Source organism: Aquarana catesbeiana, linkage group LG03, assembly GCF_042186555.1.
Source record: "Aquarana catesbeiana isolate 2022-GZ linkage group LG03, ASM4218655v1, whole genome shotgun sequence".
Classification (NCBI taxonomy): domain Eukaryota; kingdom Metazoa; phylum Chordata; class Amphibia; order Anura; family Ranidae; genus Aquarana; species Aquarana catesbeiana.
This window is the reverse complement of record NC_133326.1, coordinates 8,897,944-8,920,494: the sequence shown is the minus strand read 5'-3', so window position 1 is coordinate 8,920,494 and position 22,551 is coordinate 8,897,944. Positions and strand designations below refer to the sequence as shown.

General features: G+C 46.3%; 1 protein-coding gene across 2 annotated transcripts in view; it reads left to right on the top strand.

Annotated features, from left to right (window-relative positions):
• The first annotated feature begins 638 nt into the window (after nt 1–638).
• Nucleotides 639–22,551, top strand: part of FAH (fumarylacetoacetate hydrolase) — an 81,080-nt gene continuing 59,167 nt past the window's right edge. Inside the window, exon 1 of one of the 2 annotated variants that reach the window (XM_073618243.1) lies at nt 639–764. Coding sequence is in view for 1 of the 2 variants with exons in the window: in XM_073618242.1 (XP_073474343.1) it covers nt 11,109–11,189 (81 nt within the window). In the remaining variant the exon portion in view is untranslated. Of the gene's footprint in view, nt 765–10,993; nt 11,190–22,551 lie in introns of those variants that run through there. The other variant, XM_073618242.1, reaches the window with a different exon arrangement.

Below are 22,551 nucleotides of genomic sequence, written 5' to 3'. Positions count from 1 at the left end.
TCACGGAGCTGGTGGATGTTAGAGACCTTGCACTCCTCCACCTTCCATTTGAGGATGCCCCACAGATGATCAATAGGGTTTAGGTCTGGAGACATGCTTGGCCAGTCCATCACCTTTACCCTCAGTTTCTTTAGCAAGGCAGTGGTCATCTTGGAGGTGTGTTTGGGGTGGTTATCATGTTGGAATACTGCCCTGCGGCCCAGTCTCTGAAGGGAGGGGATCATGCTCTGCTTCAGTATATCACAGTACATGTTGGCATTCATGGTTCCCTCAATGATCTGTAGCCCCCTAGTGCCGGCAGCAGTGGCGGCCTGTTCATAGGGGGTGCCTGGGCGCCCCCCCCCCCCTTCTGTGTAGTCACAATAAAATAAAAAAAAAAAAAACATTTTTTTTAAAACTGCCCCTTTAGGGAAAAAAAAAAAAGAAGTCCTTTAACATAGTGCACTGTGTTAGAACGCCGGACACAGTGCATTATGGGAAGCGCCATGTCAATGCAATCACGAGATTGCAGACGCGGCGCTTCATTTGCGGCCGTTTATCCCGCCTTAGGGCGCTTTCTGAAGCGCTGAGTAGCTTCCGCCCGGCACTATTACTATGGCCGGGCGGTTTGATTGACATCTGAGGTTTGATGTCACTTCCTGTTGTCTCTGTCCCGGGCGCAATGGGAAAGAGATAACAGGAAGGAAGAAGAGCGGATCTCTCCATCGCTTCTGGAAGGAGACACCGCCGGAGAGGAGAGGACAACACAGTCAGCATTCAGCAAGGTAAGTGCCGCTGCTGTGCTGGGGGGATCTGTATTAACATTTTTTAAACCTGCTGGAGGTTTTGTGGTGTTCTTGCTGTGAGATGTATTTTGGCATGGGGTTTCTCTCTGAGAGCTTTGAGCCAGCCCCTGCCTGTGTTACAAAAGATCCGGAGCAAACATAGAGAGAACTCCTCTGGTCTGATCTGCACACTGGCTCTCCCTCCTGCACTAACTTTGGGATAACAGCAAGTAGCAGAGCGGTGCCAGTGAGTACACTTCCCATCACACCGATCCAGCCAGTCCCTGACAAAACACTAGCCCTGCAGCCGCAAAACAGACGCCTCTGATCCTTCCCACGCGCTCCTCCAGCCAGCTACTATCTGTAATGTTAACCACTGCACATTGCCTCTCTGGTCCTCCCCCATGCTCTCCCCCTCCTCTACTTAGGCTTGATAACAGAGGTCACTGCAATGGCTCCTTTTCAGCCTCACAGACTGCACACCTCCCGTCCCTGCTTTCTCTGCATGCCTGGTTGCTGTGAATCTCCCTGAGCTCCCTCAAACACCACAGTAGAAAAGGGGGCACTTTTAGGGCCGGTGTCTTGCTGAATAAGTTCCCTCGGCGGATAAGTTTCCTCCCCTGTACTGCGCAGGCGCAGCGCCTGCGCAGTACGAACTACTAACAGCCGCTGGAGATAGCCGAAGCTCAAGATCGACAATCGGCTGTACACGCCGCCTGCGCTCTGGGTCCAGGTTGCTTCCCTACCATCTAAGTGGACCTAGAGGGGGAATCTAAAAGAGCCGAGCGAAGTGAGGCCGTGCCCGAAGCGTGGCGAGCGAAGAGAGCCCGCGAGGGGCCCTCTTACAGGCGCCGTGTACAGCTGATTTTCAGCTATTCCGCTTCGGCTATTTCCGCCGGATCCTACTGTGCAGGCGCAGCGCCTGCGCAGTAGAGGGGGGAACTTATCAGCCGAGCGGAACTTTCTCGGCAGAGCACCGGTTCACACTGCTGCGATGTCAGACATCACATGTGATTCGCACCGCCCTGCTGTGCAAATCTCATGTGATGTCTGTGTGATGCAAATTCAGCCATACAGATGGTATGGCTGAAATCGCATTCGGACCAAACTCACACAGGACCCATTTTTTGATCCGCACCAGAATCGGATCACATGGGTGTTCACACCCCCAGCAGTTCGCAAAGGGCAGTGTAAACTGCCTGTGAGTTGTATGCGATGCAGGAACCCGTACTGGATTCGCAGGGTTCCCGCCAGGGGCGTTGCTAGGTGGCAAAAAGACCAGGGGCTTCAGCCCGAAGTCCAAGGCCGGACCGGGGGGGGGGGGGGGGGGGGTGGTTAGGGGGGGGTGGTGTTGTACACGTGATGCAGGCTTTTTTTTTGGCTGGGCCGTGACCTACCTGACCTACATACACTGACGGTAGTGAACACTGACCTTTACATTCACTGACCTACCTACACTGACCGTAGTGACCTACCTACACTGACATTTACCTACACTGACATTTACATACACTGACCTACCTACACTGACCTACCTACACTGACATTTACATTCACTGACCTACCTACACTGACCGTAGTGACCTACCTACACTGACCTACCTACACTGACATTTACATTCACTGACCTACCTACACTGACCGTAGTGACCTACCTACACTGACATTTACCTACACTGACATTTACATTCACTGAAATTTACATTCACTGAAATTTACATTCACTGACCTACCTACACTGACCGTAGTGACCTACCTACACTGACCTACCTACACTGACATTTACCTACACTGACCGTAGTGACCTACCTACACTGACATTTACCTACACTGACATTTACCTACACTGACATTTACATACACTGACCTACCTACACTGACATTTACATACACTGACCTACCTACACTTACATTTACCTACACTGACCGTAGTGACCTACCTACACTGACATTTACATACACTGATATTTACCTACACTGACATTTACCTACACTGACATTTACATACACTGATATTTACCTACACTGATATTTACCTACACTGACATTTACCTACACTGACATTTACCTACACTGACATTTACATACACTGACCTACCTACACTGACATTTACCTACACTGACCGTAGTGACCTACCTACACTGACATTTACATACACTGATATTTACCTACACTGACATTTACCTACACTGACATTTACCTACACTGACATTTACATACACTGACCTACCTACACTTACATTTACCTACACTGACATTTACCTACACTGACCTACCTACACTGACCATAGTGACCTACCTGCACTGACATTTACCTACACTGACATTTACATACACTGACCTACCTACACTGACACTTACATACACTGACCTACCTACACTGACCGTAGTGACCTTCCTACACTGACCTACCTACACTGACATGCCTGACCCACATACACTGTCTGACCTACCTCAGCTCAGCCGTGGTGTGCGGTGTCACAGCAGCCAGGCAGTCAGAGGACGAGGAGGAGCCGAGGAGGAGAGGAGAGCGGGCCGCCCGAGCGCTGAGTGGGGATCTTACAGTGGCGCGGCGGCCGCATTGAAATTCCCGCCTTCTGGAGCCTGCAGCGCCTATGATGGACGTCACACGTCCCGCGGTCCGAGCATTGGACCAGGGGGACGTCCATCATAGGCACTGCAGGCTCCAGAAGGCGGGACCTGCTACGGCACTCGGCCAAACTCGGCCAAATTCGGCGGCGCTCGGGATCAGATCGGTCCTGGCGCTCGCCGCTCGGGGCTTGTAATGAAGAGCTGCATGCCTGAGGCTCGGGGCTTTTCGGGGGCACATTCGGGGCTTCAGCCACGGCTAGCCACCCCCTCCCGACGCCCCTGGTTCCCGCATCGCTGCAGTGTGAACTGAGCCTAACAGGACCCGTCTTGCTCAGCAGTAGCCTGGCCTGTCATCACAAATTCTGGCCCTGCTACCCGCACTTTTTGCGATTTCTGCGGGGAAGCAAGCAGCGAGTACTTCTGGCTCCCTTACCAGCCTGGCCAACCACAACTCACAAATGGCTGTCAGTAAAACACTTTGGGGAAAAAAAAAAAGTCTGTTATTCTGAACTGTGCATGCGCAGTCTGAAGTCAGCCATTTAGAGAACTGCATTTGATGTGCACAGTGAGGCTGCAATTGATGGGTTTTTTTTCAGAATTTTTCAGTTTGTTTGCGCCCCCCCCAAAAAAATTTTGAGCAGCCACCACTGGCCGGCAGCACTCATGCAGCCCCAGACCATGACACTCCCACCACCATGCTTGACTGTAGACAAGACACACTTGTCTTTGTCCTCCTCACCTGGTTGCCCCCACACACGCTTGTCACCATCTGAACCAAATAAGTTTATCTTGGTCTCATCAGACCACAGGACATGGTTCCAGTAATCCATGTCCTTAGTCTGCTTGTCTTCAGCAAACTGTTTGCGGACTTTCTTGTGCATCATCTTTAGAAGAGGCTTCCTTCTGGGATGACATCCATGCAGACCAATTTGATGCAGTGTGCGGCGTATGGTCTGAGCACTGACAGGCTGACCCCCCACCCCTATAACCTCTGCAGCAATGCTGGCAGCACTCATACGTCTATTTCCCAAAGACAACCTCTGGATATGACGCTGAGCACATGACCTCAACTTCTTTGGTGGACCATGGTGAGGTCTGTTCTGAGTGGAACCTGTCCTGTTATACCGCTGTATGGTCTTGGCCACCGTGCTGCAGCTCAGTTTCAGGGTCTTGGCAATCTTCTTATAGCCTAGACCATCTTTATGTAGAGCAACAATTCTTTTTTTTCAGATCCTCAGAGAGTTCTTTGCCATGAGGTGCCATGTTGTACTTCCAGTGACCAGTATGAGAGAGTGAGAGCGATAACACCAAATTTAACACACCTGCTCCCCATTCACACCTGAGAGCTTGTAACACTAACGAGTCACATGACACCGGGGAGGGAAAATGACTAATGGGGCCCAATTTAGACATTTTCACTTAGGGGTGTACTCACTTTTGTTGCCAGCGGTTTAGACATTAATGGCTGTGTGTTGAGTTATTTTGAGGGGACAGCAAATTTACACTGTTATACAAGCTGTACACTCACTACTTTACATTGTAGACAAGTGTCATTTCTTCAGTGTTGTCACATGAAAAGATAGAAGAAAAGATTTACACAAATTTGAGGGGTGTACTTACTTTTGTGAGATACTGTGTATATCTATCTATCTATAGAGATATATATAATTTTTTTGGTATTTTATTTCCACATTAAAGTGGAGTTACCCTTTAAGCAATTACTATAGTCAGCAGAACTCATCCTCATACGGAATAGAACAGGACTGGAATATGTTATACATAAAATCAGCCACTAGATGTCTCCCTCTTACCACATATTGATTTTCTTTTCTTCTCAGTGAACAGAGTAACTTTGCTGTAAAGAGTCATTGTCTGTCACCTGCCTATTCTGCGTTTCCTGATGGCGCCCCAGCAAGGTGTGTCTCACAAACCCACATGCCCTCGCTGCTTCCCTTAGCTGTTGGAGGTCCCATTCTGTAAATCCTTGGGTCAACTGCTTATTTTTACTTTGCCCCTAAAAGTTAACTAAAGGGGTCCAGATTTTATCTTTGTTCGGTCAGCCAGCTTAAATGAAAAAAAAAAAACTTACTGTGTACCGGCCATAAAGCTGGACATGGCTCATTTTTTTTTATGTAGCCAGCAGGCTGGAGAACAACAAAATGAATAGATTCCTTCATCCACACAAATGAGGGTGATTGGACGAATCCCTCCCACCGGCACGTTGTATTCTGACGGCGGGGAGAATACACAATCAGTGGCTGCAGCTATCGATCAACAAACGTTTTCCAGCCTAATCCTTCCAACAGAAGTCAATCTATCAATCTGCATCAGGGACAGCTACACACTGATCAAAATCCGCTGCTCCCTGCTGAACCGGCTAAATCTTCGATCCATCTATGACCACTTTAACCTCTTGCCGACCGCGCTATAGTCGAATGACTGCGCGGTCTCACGTTCCTGGGAGGGGGTCTATTAACATCCTCTTAGAACCTGCCTCCTCGTGTACCACCGGGACACGCATCAGGAGCCCTCTGTGATCCTCCTTGGACACAGCCAATCACAGATCAGGGTAAGGAGCCAATCACAGTGGCCCTTTACCATGGTATATCATCTGTTTCCAGTCACAGCCGATCGCAGTGTAAACAGGATTTGCCAGTTATCAGCATTCCTCTCCTCACACTGACAGCGCATGAAGAGAGGAGAGCCGGTAAGTGGCATCCCACACAGGGGACATCTACACTGATAATCAGCATCCTGATTACCAGTGCCGCTCATCATTTCTGCCTGTCAGTGCTCATCGGTTCTGCCTGTCAGTGCCCATCAGTGCTGCTTATCAGTGCCCATCAGTTCTGCCTGTCAGTGCCCATCAGTTTCTGCCTGTCAGTGCCCATCAGTTCTGCCTGCAGTGCCCATAAGTGCCCATCAGTTCTGCTGTCAGTGCCCATCAGTTCTGCCTGTCAGTGCTCATCAGTTCTGCCTGTCAGTGCCCATAAGTGCCCATCAGTTCTGCCTGTCCAGTGCCCATCAGTTCTGCCTGTCAGTACCCATCAGTTCTGCTGTCAGTGCCCATAAGTGCCCCATCAGTTCTGCCTGTCAGTGCCCATCAGTTCTGCCGGTCAGTACCCATCAGTTCTGCCTGTCAGTGCCCATAAGTGCCCATCAGTTCTGCCTGTCAGTGCCCATCAGTTCTGCCTGTCAGTACCCATCAGTTCTGCCTGTCAGTGCCCATCAGTTCTGCCTGTCAGTGCCCATAAGTGCCCATCAGTTCTGCCTGTCAGTGCCCATCAGTTCTGCTGTCAGTGCCCATCAGTTCTGCCTGTCAGTACCCATCAGTTCTGCCTGTCAGTGCCCATCAGTTCTGCCTGTCAGTGCCCATCAGTTCTGCCTGTCAGTGCCCATCAGTTCTGCCTGTCAGTGCTCATCAGTTCTGCCTGTCAGTGCCCATCAGTTCTGCCTGTCAGTGCCCATCAGTTCTGCCTGTCAGTGCCCATCAGTTCTGCCTGTCAGTGCCCATAAGTGCCCATCAGTTCTGCCTGTCAGTTCCCATCAGTTCTGCCTGTCAGTGCCCATCAGTTCTGCCTGTCAGTGCCATCAGTTCTGCCTGTCAGTGCCCATCAGTTCTGCCTGTCAGTGCCCATAAGTGCCCATCAGTTCTGCCTGTCAGTGCCCATAAGTGCCCATCAGTTCTGCCTGTCAGTGCCATAAGTGCCCATCAGTTCTGCCTGTCAGTGCCATCAGTTCTGCCTGTCAGTACCCATCAGTTCTGCCTGTCAGTGCCCATAAGTGCCCATCAGTTCTGCCTGTCAGTGCCCATCAGTCTGCCTGTCAGTACCCGTCAGTTCTGCCTGTCAGTGCCATCAGAGAAAAAATACTTATTTACAAAATTTTATAACAGAAACTAAGAAAAACTATTTTTCTTTTTTTTCGGTCTTTTTTGTTTATTTATCAAAAAATACCCCCCCCCGTGGTGATTAAATACCACAAAATAAAGCTCTATCTGTCTCAAAAAATTATAATGTCCTATGTGTACAGTATTATATGACCGCGTAATTGTCATTCAAAGTGTAGAGAGCGCTGAAACCTGAAAATTGTCAGGGCAGGGGGGGGGGGGGTGCCCGGTAGGAAAGGGGTTATAACAATATTCACCGCTTGCAGACCGCCCACATTTTACTGGCGGCAGAGCAGCCCCGCTCCTCTGGATCACCTACATGGATGTGATCCCAGCATTTCCAGGTAGGGGGCGCATGCACCAGCCCTCCGTCTGTGCTGTAATTCGCTAGAACACAAGCGGTCAGCAGGTCCCAAGCAATGATTTGGGGCCAGAACCTGCTGATTGGCTAACGAATGACAGAAGAGAGCTCTGTGCAGGTAAACAACACAGAGCTCTCTATAGATAGTAGCGATGTTGCACAGCAGGGAGTTAAAACCCGGCACATTCCTAAGTAAAATCAGCGCACACACTGCACATTTAACTCTTTGATCGCCCCTAGATGTTAACCCCTTCCCAGCCAGTGTCATTAGTACAGTGACGAGTGTAGTACTAGCACTGATCACTGTATTAGTGGCAGTGGCAGTTAGCCAGTCCTCCCAGCGTCAGTGTCAGATTGTCCGCCACACTATGGCAGTCCCGCTATAAGTCGCTGATCACCGCCATTAGTAGTGATAAAAAAATAAATAAAAATTCCAGTATATATCCCATAATAGTTTGTAGGTTCTATAACTTGTACACAATCCAATCAATATACACTTATTGGGATTTTTATCTTTTACCAAAGAAATGTAGCAGAATAAATTTTGGACTAAACTTATGAAGACATTTTATTTTATTGGATATATTTTATAGCAGAAAGTAAAAAATATTGTTTTTTTTTTTTTTTTGTAAAGGTTCTGTATTTTTTTGCTTCAACAATAAAGAATAAAAACCGCAGAGGTGATAAGACAGCACCAAAAGAAAGCTTTATTTGTGGGGGGATTATATAAATTGTATTTGGGTACAATGTTGCAGGACGGCGCAATTGCCAGTTAAAGTATCGCAGTGCTGAATCGCAAAGAAATGCTCTGGTCATAAAGGGGGGTAAAATAGTTAACCCAAAACCAAAATTGTTCATATATTGCAGTTTGCCAATTTGCATTAGTTTTCTTTTTTTTTTTTTTTTCTTCCTTTTATTTTCTATCTGTTGTTGATCCTGCCAGTAACACTCCTCTTGTACTCACGTTTCTCCATACTGAATGGAGGAGCATTGGAGACACCTTTGGACAGCAGCATTGTCAGTCGGGGGGGGGGGGGGGGGGGCGGAAGATGTACACGACTAACAAATAGAAGCCGAACCTCCAGATCACACTTTATAATCCGTTACAGTAACAGTTTTTTGGTTCCTTTTAGGATAAAGATTTTACATAAATACATTTTAAAGCAAATCTGATCTTGTGAACCCCCTGTCAGTGGTAAATGGTTTGTCTCAACGCTTTTAAAGTGTCTCCTATGGCAAATATAGGGTACAGAAGTTTGTTGCGATTTTCGGGCGCACGCAAATTTAATCCTTGACATATTGGGTATCTATTTACTCGGTGCAACCTCGTCTTTTATTCTTTATCAAAAAATTGGGTTATATATTGCGTTTGTGTTCCCCTAAAATTAACTTTAGTGTATTTTTTTTTTAACTGATTAATAAATAAATATTTATTTATATAATATATATTTTTTAGCAGGCACCCTAGGGAATAAAATGGCGGTCATTGAAACTTTTTTATGTCACACGGTATTTGCACAGTAATTTTTCAAACGCGATTTTTTTGGTAAAAAAAAAAAAAAAACATTTTCCATGAATAAAAAAAAACAAAACAGTAAAGTTGGCCCAATTTTTTTTTTTGTATAACGTGACAGATAATGTTACGCCGAGTAAATGGATACCTGACATGTCACGCTTCAAAATCGCACACACTCGTGGAGCGGCGCCAAACTTTGGTACTTACAAAATCTCCATAGGCGACGCTTACATTTTTTTTTTTTACAGGTTATATGTTTAGCGTTACAGAAGAGGTCTAGGGTTAGAATTATTGTTCTCGCTCTACCGATCGCGGTGATACCTCACGTGTGTGATTTTAATGTCGTTTACATATGCGGGCGCGACTTACGTGTGCGCTTTGTTCTGCGTGCAAGCTCGCGAGGATGGGGGCGCTTAAATTTTTTTTTTACACCTTTCCTTTAATTTTTTTTAAAAAGGGAGCGGTGTATACAGCGCTTCCAAACCGCCCGAAAGATGCTGCTTGCTGGACTTTTCCGAACGTCCCACAAGCACCCCGCCCCCCAGTGTGAAAGCACCCATTGTAACGAATGGCGCTTTACAGTCGCTATTTCCAGCGCTAAAACGCCTGAAAACCGCCTCAGCGTGAAAGGGTCTGAGACATTAAAAAAATGGAACTACCGCCATTTTATTCTCTATGGTGTCTGCTTTTAGAAAATACATCTTGTGTATATATATCATCGGCACATATATCATGTGCCGATCACTTGATGTAAACAGAGCCGGTAATCGGTAATCTACCAGCGTGAGGAGAAAAAAAAAAAGCCGATCACCGGCGGCGGCTGTGAGAGGGACATCATCAGTCCCGATCGTGGAGAGCCTCTGCAGAGGCTTCTGTGCCCACCTGTGCCACCTACCAGTGCCCACAGTACCACACATCAGTGCCCACAGCTCCACCTATAAATGTCACCAGTGTCCCCTATCAGTGCCCACAGTGTCACCTATCAGTTCCCACAGCGCCACCTATAAATGTCACCAATCAGTGCCTCATCACCAGTGCGGCGTGCCTATCAATACCACCTACTAGTGCCCATCAGTGCCACCTACCAGTGCCCATCTGTGCCACCTACCAGTGTCCATCAGTGCCACCTACTAGTGCCCATCAGTGCCACCTACCAGTGTCTATCAGTGCCACCTACCAGTACCCATCAGTGCCACCTACCAGTACCCATCAGTGCCACCTACCAGTGTCCATCAGTGCCACCTACTAGTGCCCATCAGTGCCACCTACCAGTACCCATCAGTGCCACCTACCAGTACCCATCAGTGCCACCTACCAGTACCCATCAGTGCCACCTACCAGTACCCATCAGTGCCACCTACCAGTGTCCATCAGTGCCACCTATCAGTGCCCATCAGTGATATCTATCAGTACCACCCATCAGTGCAACTCATCAGGGCCAATCAGTGCCCATCAGTGAAAATCAATGAAGGAGAAAAATTACCTGTTTGTAAAATTTTATAACAAACTATGAAACATGTTTGTTTGTTTTTTTTAAAAAATTCTGTCTTTTTTTGGTTGTTTAGCAAAAAATAAAAAAACCCCCCCGAGGTGATTAAATACCACCAAAAGAAAAAGCTCTATTTGTGTGAAAAAAATTATAAAAATGTCATTTGAGTACAGTGTTGTATGACCGCGGGGGGGACGTAACAGAGTCACTTTAATTCTACGTCACCCTGTAGAGAATCTGTATACAATGTATATTTGTGAAGTGACTTGGGACATTCCTCCGGAATCCAGTTTTTGGGGAAGAGTTGGACTTGGCTCCCGGGAATGGGCTGAGTCACGCTGCTCCTGGTTTGGATTAGTGGATTGGGAGGGTGGAGGAGCTCGGCTCTCCGGGATTGGACGGTGAGGAGGAAGCTCGCTCTTTGATCTTCTCACACATCTGGAGATCACAGAAGGTTTGGGAGTCTTTGTGACACTCGACTGTCCCTGAGCCGGTCATGTCCTTCATCCCCGTCCCCGCCGACTGCGACTTCCCCATCCACAACTTACCGTACGGGGTCTTCTCCACCCAGGACCAGGTCAGTATCTCTCATTAGTAACAACGTTTAGAATTGTAGCGGGGAAAGTACATTTCACGCTCCAGAGTTGGCGAAACTACAAATCCCATCATGCCTCTAACGCTGGGAGTCATACCTGTGTCTGTCAGAGTCTTACAATTCCTTCTGAGACTTGTAAGTTCCACAACAGCTGGAGTGCCAAAGGACGCCAACCCTCTGTGTGATGCCACAGCTGGCGACTGGATCAGAACACGGTGCGACTGCCTAAAAATAACTGTACATTAATAATATTATTATTATTATTATTATTTATTCCAGGTATTTATATAACGCCAACTATTTAGGGCTCATTCGCACCATCGGCAGCGACCTGCGTTTTTATGCATTGGATTAACACTCCGTCCCCCGTTCAGACCACAACGCTGGGGGAGGGGGGGTGTGCTGGAGAAAGATGCAGCATGTCAGCATTTTTCTGGAGTACGCTGGATGGATCCGCATGTTGCAGCGCAACACCCAGCAGCGCCGCGCAGTGACACGAATGAAGTGTCATTACCTGGCACTTTAAACAAAGTTAAGAAAAAATAAATAAATAAATAGATATAATAAAATAAATAGATCATAATAATAATAATATAATAATAAATTAAATAGATAATAATAATAATATCATATAGTAAAATAAATAGATTATAATAATATCCTAATAATAATATCATATAATAAAATAAATAGATTATAATAATATCATAATAATAATAATAATAATATCATATAATAAAATAGATTATAATTTAATATAACAATAATATAATATACATAGATTCTAACAACAACTTAATAATAATAATATTAATGATATATAATCTCATATACTATAATAAAAGAAATAGATAATAATAATATAATATTAAAAAAAAAATAGATTACTACAACAACATAATATAATATATAGAAAAATAAATAGATTATTATAATAAATAATATAATATCATATAATAAAATATATTATATTATTATAATCAGTTTGTTTTATTATATTGTTGTTATTATTATAATCTATTTTATTATATGATATAATAATAATAATAATAATATAATAATAACATAATATATAATAAAATAAATAGATAGAATAAAATAAATAGATCATTATAATAATAAATTAAATAGATAATAATAATAATAATATCATAATATATAATAAAATAAATAGATTATAATAAAATAATATCATATGCTAAAAATAATAACTTATAATAGAATAATTATAATAACAATATACATATTATAATATATCTAATGAATACATTTAAATACATAAATAAAAAGTGTAGAGGGGGGAAAAAAATTAGCAGTGTGATGTACTGAAACAAACATTGCATTGCTCCTTGCTGAAGCTGGGACTATCCCTAGCTCTCCCATGTGGGCTGGTGTGAACCGTAGCCTAAAGCTGGCCATAGATGGACAGATTTTTGAATAAAAATTCGTAGGAAACATTTTAGGAAAATTTTATATTTGAAAATTCTCAGAACATTTGTTTGGCGTTCAAAAGATTTTTTTGTTTTCTTTTAACCACCTCAGCTCTGGAAGGTTTCACCTTCCTTTTTTTTTTTTTTTTTTTGCTATTCAGCACTGCACTACTTTAACTGGTAGTTGTGCAGTCGTGCAACGCTGTACCCAAATTATACCCAAACAAAAAAAGAGCGAGAATTTTGAAAAAAAGAAAAAAAAACTATATTTTCTCTAGTTGTCTGTCCAGGACAGCACTAGAGAGATGGGCTCCACCTCTGGAGGCCGGAAACACAAAATTTAAATCCATAAAGGGGCGTCTTCCGTTCCTCCTCCTCCTCAGTCTTTGTGTTGCCTCCACCAGAGGAGGATGCTGGATGGGAGCTCTCCTTCCGCTGAGCCTAGGTAGGGCTGCCTAAGGAAGAGGGGGAAGGAGGTCTGCAGGTACCTGTTAGCTGGGATGGCGGGCATCTAAGTCCCCCGGTCAGGCTGCGGAGAGCTGATACTGGCGTCCTCCTCCAGGATAGCCCGGGGAGGGCTGGAGTTCCCCCCGCACAGGGCTCATGGCGGTCTGCTGGCTGGATACTATGGTATCCCGGTGGGAGTTCCAGCGAAGGGCGGGCGTAGGCCTCGAGTTCCCGGCCTGTGGAACGCAGGAGGAGGGGGCGAGCGTGGATGCGGTTTGTTTAAAAAAAGGCCAGCCACGGCAAGCGGACGGTCCTGATCCACAGCAGCAGCATGATGCTCCAGGAGGACAGCGTGGATCTAGCTGAACCAGGTGGCAGTGGTGCCGGCCCAGCTCAGGTAGGCGGACACTGGGGTGCCTTTGGCCTACAGGGCTGGGGGGGGGGGGGGTGGACTCGATGCTAGCACCCATCCCCCCTCCCCCCTTAGTGAGACGGGATCCAGGCTAAAGAGTCATGTGAAACCCATCAGCGGGAGGTGGAACTGCACATAGGTGTTGGTGAAGGGACACCCACTGGTTGGCTAAGGTCTCTGACAGCAGCTTGTCTTTGTTTTTTTTTTCTTTCCTTTTGCGTCCCTTCTCTTCTCGCCTTCTCTTGTCTCAGGCTCAGCCCAAAGAACCGGAGAGGTCAGGGGGGGAAGAAGAGGTGTCCATCATGTACGAAGCAAATTTTAAAGAAGGGTGGAACAGGTCCCTTTGTAAACCCTGTATTGATAAATTGGTTTACAAGGAGGCCAACAGGGGCAAGCAAAGAATTGATTTCTGGCGTTAAGAAAGAAATGAAGGCTATAAATTCGATGCTGTTGAACCTTGAAACCCCAGAACAACCAGCCGCAGTCCCCCCCCCCCCCCCGCTTCAGCCCCAGAGGAGGGTGACGAATCAGGGGGAGAGGAATCGGATCCTTTGGATGAGCTAAGTGAGACAGCATCATCCAAAGATATTCCGAGCCAAGGGACAAGTTCACCCAGATACAGGCTCTCGCTTGAGGAGGTGGATGCCTTATTGGGGGTGATTTACGAGACGCTAGATATCAAAGGAGAGCAGACCTCCTTGTCCCTACATGACCAGATGTATCAGACCCTGAAAGAAGACCAAAACCAGGGTATTTCCGGTACACAGCGCACTGGCTGACTCTCTGAAAAAGGAGTAGGTGGAACCGGAGAAAAAAATATTTTTTTCCTAAAAGCCTGAAGAGGAGATTCCCCTTTAGTGAGTATTCCACCTGTATATGGAACAAAGTGCCCAAAGTGGACGCAGCTTTCTCCCAGTGCCCCAAATCAACGGACCTCGCCTTTGAGGACATTGGTGTCCTTGGGAAACCCATGGCTAAGAGGATGGAGGTACTGCTGAAAAGATCATGGGAAGTAGCCATGACAAATTTAAAACCAGCAATGGCTACATTAATAGTAGCTCGTAATTTGGAGGTCTGGCTGGACCAGTTACAAGGCCATTTGGAAAGTGGTACCTCCAGCAGGTTTTATGGCAGATGCATCTGCAGGGTCGGTCAAGCTATTGGCAAAGACCGCTGCCCTAGTAAATTCCTCTCGTAGGGCTTTATGGTTAAAATCCTGGTCGGGGCACCCGGCCTTAAAAGTTAGGCTGTGGGGCATCCCATTTGAAGGAGACCTCTTGTTTGGACAAGATCTAGAAAAAGTTCTAGACCATACTGCTGACAAGAAAAAGGCTTTTCCTATTAAAAATAAGAAAGCCCCAGAGAAACGTTTTTTTTTTTTGCCCCCAAAGACAAGTGCCGTCTCAGGGGCAGACCCCTAAAGGGTCAACCTCCTAAGAAACAGTGGGAAAGGGGGAAGCAGAAAGGTGTCCTGTTTTCCTCTCCTAAGAAAACCACCAAATCCCAGTGACTTGGTTCCCATGGGAGGGAGATTGTGGCAGTTGCTCCCACAGTGGGAAAAGACTACCCCAAATGCATTTATACTGAGCATAATCGGGGAAGGGTATCGAATCCAGTTCAAGGGCACTCCGTCCGCAAGGACGTTCGTAACCACACCTCCCAGGGATCCTCAGAAGGCGACAGCCTTGTTGTCACAAATTGGCGACTTGATAGACCAGCGGGTTCTTATTCCAGTGCCACAGCGAGAAATAAGCCACGGTTTCTACTCACGTTTTCGGAAACCGTCGGGCAAATTCCGCCTAATACTGAACTTGAAGCCACTGAACAAATGAGTGATCTACAAGAAATTTTGGATGGAAACAATCTTTACGGGGAAGTCAATTCTTCCCCTGGATTGCTTCATGGCCTCCCTCGATCTGAGGGACGCTTATTTACATGTCCCGATCCATGAAGAATCTCAAACGTTTTGAGGGTGGTAATCAAGTGGGGAAAGCAGGTCCGACATTTTCAAGTCAGGGCCCTACCATTTGGCCTGTCCTCATCCCCCGGATTTTTACGAAAATCCTGGTGGAGGCATTGGGCCCCCCTAAGACTGAAAGGAATATCAGTCATCCCATATTTGGACAACCTTTTATTTTTTTGCACCCTCCATGCTCCAATTATAAGGAGATCTGCGGGTGGCCATTTCCTTTCTGGAAAAGCTGGGGTGGTTGATAAACAGGGAGAAGTCAAACCTAACGCCGACACAGGCCTTACAGTACTTGGGGTTCTTGGTGAACTCAGTAATGCGGAAGATCTATCTCACAGAAGAGAAAGTAGAATAGGTAAAGGCGGCAGCAGCCTTTTTTCAGAACAATCTGGCAGTTCCCATACATTCAGCCATGTCGGGTCTGGCTCTCCTGGCAGCAACAATCCCAGCAGTAAAATGGGCAAGGGCAAATTTCAAGGGGTCTTCAGGCCAATATCCTGAACAGCTGGGACGGAGCGCAGGAATCGCTGGATGTGACCTTCTGCCTATCTCCAAAGACCAAGAGGTGGTCTCTGTGGTGGTGGAGGGATGAAGAGAACCTCATGCAGGGTCTATGGTCTCTTCCGGTGTCCGTCCGCATCACCACGGACGCCAGTGCCTGGGGCTGGGGGGCCCCACTGGGAGTCAAGAGTAGCCCAAGGGCGCTGGGAGAAAACACAGTCCCAAAGATCAGCCAACTGGAGGGAGCTGCAATCTGGGAAGCGCTAAGAGCTGAAAAGTCACCACGTACAAGTCCTCTCGGGCAGTGTGGTAGCAGTCTCTTATTTAAACAAACAAGGGAGAATACGGTGCCCATCCTTAAAAAGACTAGCGAGCGCCATCTTTTCTTGGGCCGAGAGGAACCTGAAGCAAATATCCGCAGTCCATCTAAAGCAGGGGTCTCAAACTGGCGGCCCTCCAGCTGTTGCAAAACTACAAGTCCCTTCATGCCTCTGCCTGTGGGAGTCAGGCTTGTAACTGTCAGCCTTGCAATGCATCGTGGGACTTGTAGTTGCGCAACAGCTGGAGGGCCGCCAGTTTGAGACCCCTGATCTAAAGGGTGTGGACAATCATCTGGCGGAAGTTCTGAGCCGACAGCCAAGTGTACGAGTCAGAATGGTCGCTAAACAGGGAAATCTCCCAGCTAATGATAGAGAAATGAGGCCTTCCAGAGGTGGACTTGTTCGCCTACAAATCAAATGCCAAGGTTCCAGTGTACTTCTCGCTGGAAAGAGAAGTAGGGGCCAAGGGGATAGACGCCTGGGCCCAGAAGGTAGGAGTCTCACTTCTCCTGCTGCACTCTCTGATATGTAAAATAAAAGAAACACATTCAGATTCCAGCAGTAGAATACCCTCAGAATGGCTCTTGAATGTGGTCAGCGGTTGACTCTGGTGTACAAAAAAATTAGCTGCAGGAATTCAGAGCAATCTAAGCGCCCCCCCCACCTTCACACCGGTGCGACTTGTCATGCGTTTTGACAGGTCCAAATCGCATGACAAGTCGCACCCTATTGCTGACAATGCAGAGGTTCAAATCGTTTCAACTTTTACTTGAGGCTGGGTTCAAATATATGCGAATTGGATGCGGTCCCCCCCCCCCCGCATCCGATTCACATACAAAGAGAAAGGGGTTCCCCTTGCGTAGGACTTTAGCGGCACTAGAGTACGAGTCACACATCAATTGGATAGAAATATGGTCATATATTTATTTAGAAATTACTAGGATAAAAACATATATCATCGAGTGTACATATCAACCATAACTGATATCGCAAGTAGTCAAAGTGGATGGAACGTGAATAAGATCCTTCACCCGACGCGTTTCAGAGTCTACAAGAGATACTCCTTCCTCAGGGAGTACACAGCTCCGGGGGTGGGGGGGTTTGGCGCGTCCGTGGAGCGGATTGTAAAAGGGTCCTGTGCGTGTTTTGGGTCTGGTTGAGGTGCGAATTCAGCAGTGGTAGCTGGTGTTTTTTTGTTTTTGTGGGGGTGGCAAACAACCACCACGGCACCTCAACCCCCCCCCCCCCCTTTGCTGTCTACCAGTCCACCGGCACTTACCCAAACTAGGTGGCGGGCACATCGGGCAGCGTTGGGCATCGGGCATCGGGCATCGGCTTCTGTGTCTTCTCCTCACTTCCACTGTGCGTCTCCTCCCCGCCTCCTAGGCGTCCAATAGGATTGCCTGTCCTTTCAGCCAATCAGGTGATTGGTATCAGACCCGCTTCCCGATTGGCCGGGAGGAGGATCAGTGTTATAGTGTTATTCATTCGCTGTTGTTACACCTGGGTGGGCTCCTGGGGCAATGCTCTGCTCCCCGAGCCCACCCTATTTTGAAGCCTAATCAGGTGCTTAAAAAAAAAACAAAACAAAAAAAAAACACCCCCACCGCTGCAATTCATGCGCCTGGTGTCCTGAATAGGGGCCGGACACATAAATAAGAGGTGGCGGCTGTGGATCATAGAGCATTAATTAGGATATGGCAGCCATGGATAGAAGAAGAGGTGTCGGGGGGGGGGGGCCCCAATGGACGGGCCGCCACTGGAATTCAGACAAAAATTCAGACCTGAATCGCACCTCAACCGGTAAACAGACACGTGCCGGACCCCAGGCACAAACCCGGCGGCCGCACATATGTGAACCCGGTCTTAAATGTCTCTATACTGATAGTATGGAACCCAGAAAGTGCTGAGCTTCACCATAGCTGAAGATGGAAGAAAATAGGCGGCCTCTAAAGATAGTAACCATAAGTATAAATATTTAGAGCAGAAATGTGTACCATCATCCAAGACTTGGCGGAATAGAGGTTGGGGAACCTGGTTCCCAACCGAGGTTCACCGAGGGCAATGGAGCAAGTGGACTATCTCAGTACAGTGTAGGAAAAGTGCAAACAGAGTATATAGACAATCGTAAAAAAAAATACGCAAAACGTATTATTACAAAAATAAAATGACAACGGGATTAAAACAAGGGTGACCTGGTCATACATAGCACTTCAACTAGTTTCGCGGGGGATAAACCGCTTCATCAGGAAATACATCTGTAAATAGACACAGGGTCAATGACAATATAGTCAGAAATATATACAACATTTGTAAGAATTATACAATTGAGTGAAGGAGCTGAAGATGGGATAGTGACAGTATGAATGAAGGACACAAAATAACGTAGTGTCTAAATGTCACCACTGGAGGGCGCTGCACTACCACTAATTTTTAAAGAAAACAAAAACTATTCGCCTATCCAAACCTGTACATATGGACGCAGCACGGAGAAGCTTCACTATGTAGATCGTGACACCGATTAAATAAAAAACATAAAACAATGTTTCATAATTATAAAATAGATTAATTTGCAGCGCGCGTTTGTGACACAATCGTTGTCTGGCAGTGTGTGCCCCGACCAGGAGATCTGTATTTAATTCTCACTATGTGAACTGATACATGTAGTGTTATCACAGAGAGCGAACGAACAATTGGGAAGCTGATTGGTTTCTATCCTATGCAGAGTTTCACTCTCCAGTTTTAGTAAATCAAACTCCTTATCTGTATGATAAAAACAGATTCTGGCAGGCGGAGTTATGAGCGTTGGAACTTAATTATGACAGGTACTTTCAGTGCATCCGGAAAGTATTCACAGTGCTTCACTTTTTCCACATTTTGTTATGTTACAGCCTTATTCCAAAATGGATTAACTACTTGCCGACCGGCGGCAGGTTGGCTCCCCTGCGCGAGTCACCATAGCTGTACGGCGGCTGTCTTAAGGGCTATACGGGGGGGGGGGGGGGGGCACGCTGTTGCCACCCTGGAGCCAGGCATGTACTGGCCATTGGGACTACAGGGAGTTTCCCGGTGGGCCGATGGCTCAGTGGGCCAGTCAGGCACAGTCCTGGAGCCGCTCCTCACTGACAGTGAGTGATGGTGATTTCACTCCTGTCACCAAGGAGCAGCTGCCTACACTTGCTGGAGAGATGATTAGGCTTTCTGCTCCCTCCAGCCTGCAGGGGGAGATTGACAGCCGGCAGATTTCCCTTCCTCTCTCCCCTTATCACTTGTCACTTATCACATGACTGGAGAGAGGAACGAGAGGCTGCCTTCAGAACTGTGAGTACACATGGGAGGTGGAGGAGAGGGGGGGACACTCTGATGTAAGTGGGTGCTGATGGGGACACTCTGATGTAAGGGGGTGCTCTTGAGGATACTCTGATGTGAAGGGGGGTGCTGATGGGGACACTTTGATGTAAGGGGGTGCTGATGGGGACACTTTGATGTAAGGGGGTGCTGATGGGGACACTTTGATGTAAGGGGGTGCTGATAGGGACACTCAAAATTAAAGTGGGCCAGTCTGGTTGAATTCCAGGGCCACATGTGTGTCCCAGTCCAGCCCTGCCTGGAGCCGGTGTGTGCAGCCGCGATGTCTCCCGGCCACTCGCGATCGCTCCTCAGAGAGCCAGAACGGGGATCTGTCAATGTTAACAGACAGATCCCCGGTTCTGTCAGGGGAGGAGAGAGAGATCTGCTGTTCCCAGTGATTAGGAACAGCGATCTCTCTCCTCCTCCAGTCAGTCCTCTCCCCCCCTATAGTTAGAAACACCTCCCAGGGAACACATTTAACCCCTTGGTCGTCCCCCTAGTGTTAACCCCTTCCCTGCCAGTGACATTTATACAGTAATCAGTGGCTATTTATAGCTCCGATCGCTGTATAAATGTCACTGGTCCCAAAAAAAGTGTCCGATCTGTTCCGCCGCAATGTCGCAGTCCTGCTAAAAATCTCTGATCACCACCATTACTAGTAAAAAAAAATATTATTTTAACAAAAATATGTAGAATACATATTGGCCTAAACTGGTGAAGATTTTTTTTTTTTTTTTTTTTTATTATAGAAAAAAGTAAAAGATATTTGTTTTTTTTGTTTTTTTTTTCAAAATTGTCGGTCTTTTTTTTTGTTTGTTTTATAGCGCAAAAAATAAAAACCGCAGGGATGATCAAATACCACCAAAAGAAAGCTCTATTTGTGGTGAAAAAAGGTTTTTTTTTTTTTTTTATTATAGAAAAAAGTAAAAGATATTTGTTTTTTTTTGTTTTTTTTTTCAAAATTGTCGGTCTTTTTTTTTTTTTTTTTGTTTTATAGCGCAAAAAATAAAAACCGCAGGGATGATCACATACCACCAAAAGAAAGCTCTATTTGTGGTGAAAAAAGGTTTTTTTTTTTTTGTTTTTTTTTTTTTATTATAGAAAAAAGTAAAAGATATTTGTTTTTTTTTTTGTTTTGTTTTTCAAAATTGTCGGTCTTTTTTTTTTTGTTTTATAGCGCAAAAAATAAAAACCGCAGGGATGATCAAATACCACCAAAAGTAAGCTCTATTTGTGGTGAAAAAAGTTTTTTTTTTTTTTTTTTATTATTATAGAAAAAAGTAAAAGATATTTGGTTTTTTTTCAAAATTGTCGGTCTTTTTTTTTTTTTTGTTTTATAGCGCAAAAAATAAAAACTGCAGGGATGATCAAATACCACCAAAAGAAAGCTCTATTCGTGGTGAAAAAAGGTCATGAATTTTGTTTGTGTACAGCGTCACACGACCGCGCAATTGTTGGTTAAAGTGACGCAGTGCCGTATCGCAAAAAATGGCCTGGTCGTTAAGGGGGAAAACCTTCCCGTCCTCAAGTGGTCAAACTCATTATTTTCCCCAAAATTCTACAAACAATTCCCCATAAAGACAACGTGAAAGAAGTGTGCTTGAAATCTTTGCAAATATAATAAAAATAAAAAAACGAAAAAAAAAAAAAAAAATCCCATGTATATAAGTATCACAGCTAGAGATGGGCCGAACACCCCCCCGAACATGCGAACCCCATTAAAGTCTATGCGAGACGAACATGAAAAATCAAAAGTGCTCATTTTTTAAAGGCTTATATGCAAGCTATTGCCATAAAAAGTGTTTGGGGACCCGGGTCCTGCCCCAGGGGACATGGATCAATGCAAAAAAAAAATTTTTTTCAGGAGCAGTGACTTTAATAATGCCTAAAGTGAAACAATAAACAATGAAATCTTCCTTTAACTATCGTGCCTGGGGGGTCCCCTCAGTCTGCCTGTAAAGTGGCGCATCTGTGTGATGTATAGAGCCTGCTGCAGCAATAATGAAAAATTCTAAAGGAAAACATTTAAAATTTCTCGCGGCTGTAATGTATTGATGGCTCTCGGCAATATAGATGAAACAAAAATGAAAAAAAAAAAAAGCCAAAACGGTGTGGCCCCCCCCCCCCCCAGTCCATACCGGGCCCTTTGGGTCTGGTATGGATTTTAAGGGGAACTCAACGTCAAAATTAAGAAAAAAAATTGATGTGGGGTCTCCCTCAAAATCCATACCGGACCCTTATCCGAGCATGCAGAATGGAGGACAGGATGGAGGGGGGGGGGGGGGTGAGCGAGCTGCCCCCCTCCTGAACCATACCAGGCCACATGCTCTCAACATAAGGGGGGGGGGTGCGCCCCCCCACCCCAGAGCACCTTGTCCCCATGTTGATAGGGACAAGGGCCTCTTTCCGACAACCCTGGCCAGTGGTTGTGGGAATCTGGAAGCCCCCTTTACAAACCAGCCTGAAAATTTATCACACTCCAGCCAATCCCTGGACAGGAAGGTCCATTAGGAGGTTGGAAAGGGAATAAATAATCCCGAGACACTAGAGAGCCGGGTTGTCTTTCCACAGGAGGGTTCCAGAGCCTCGGGGGGGGGGGGCCCTCGGCCAATCCCCGGACTGTGTGGCTGTTCTAGAGGTCCCAGGGCTGAGGGACTGGATGGATCTGCTTAGGAGGAGCTGATTTCAGTACCTCACCACCAGGGATGTTGTCTGGAGAGGTGCTCCCTCCCTCCCTGGACCCCGGACTGATCCTTGTGCCGTGCTCCGGAGATTGCACTGGCTGCCAGTAGATGGGAATAGGGGCAAGGGAACCAGATGCCAAAGAAACCCTCCTCATGGTGCCCAGCTGAGAGGTCTTAGAATGCCCAATATTCACAAGTACGTAAAGTGGAACTAAACTCTCTCAATCAAC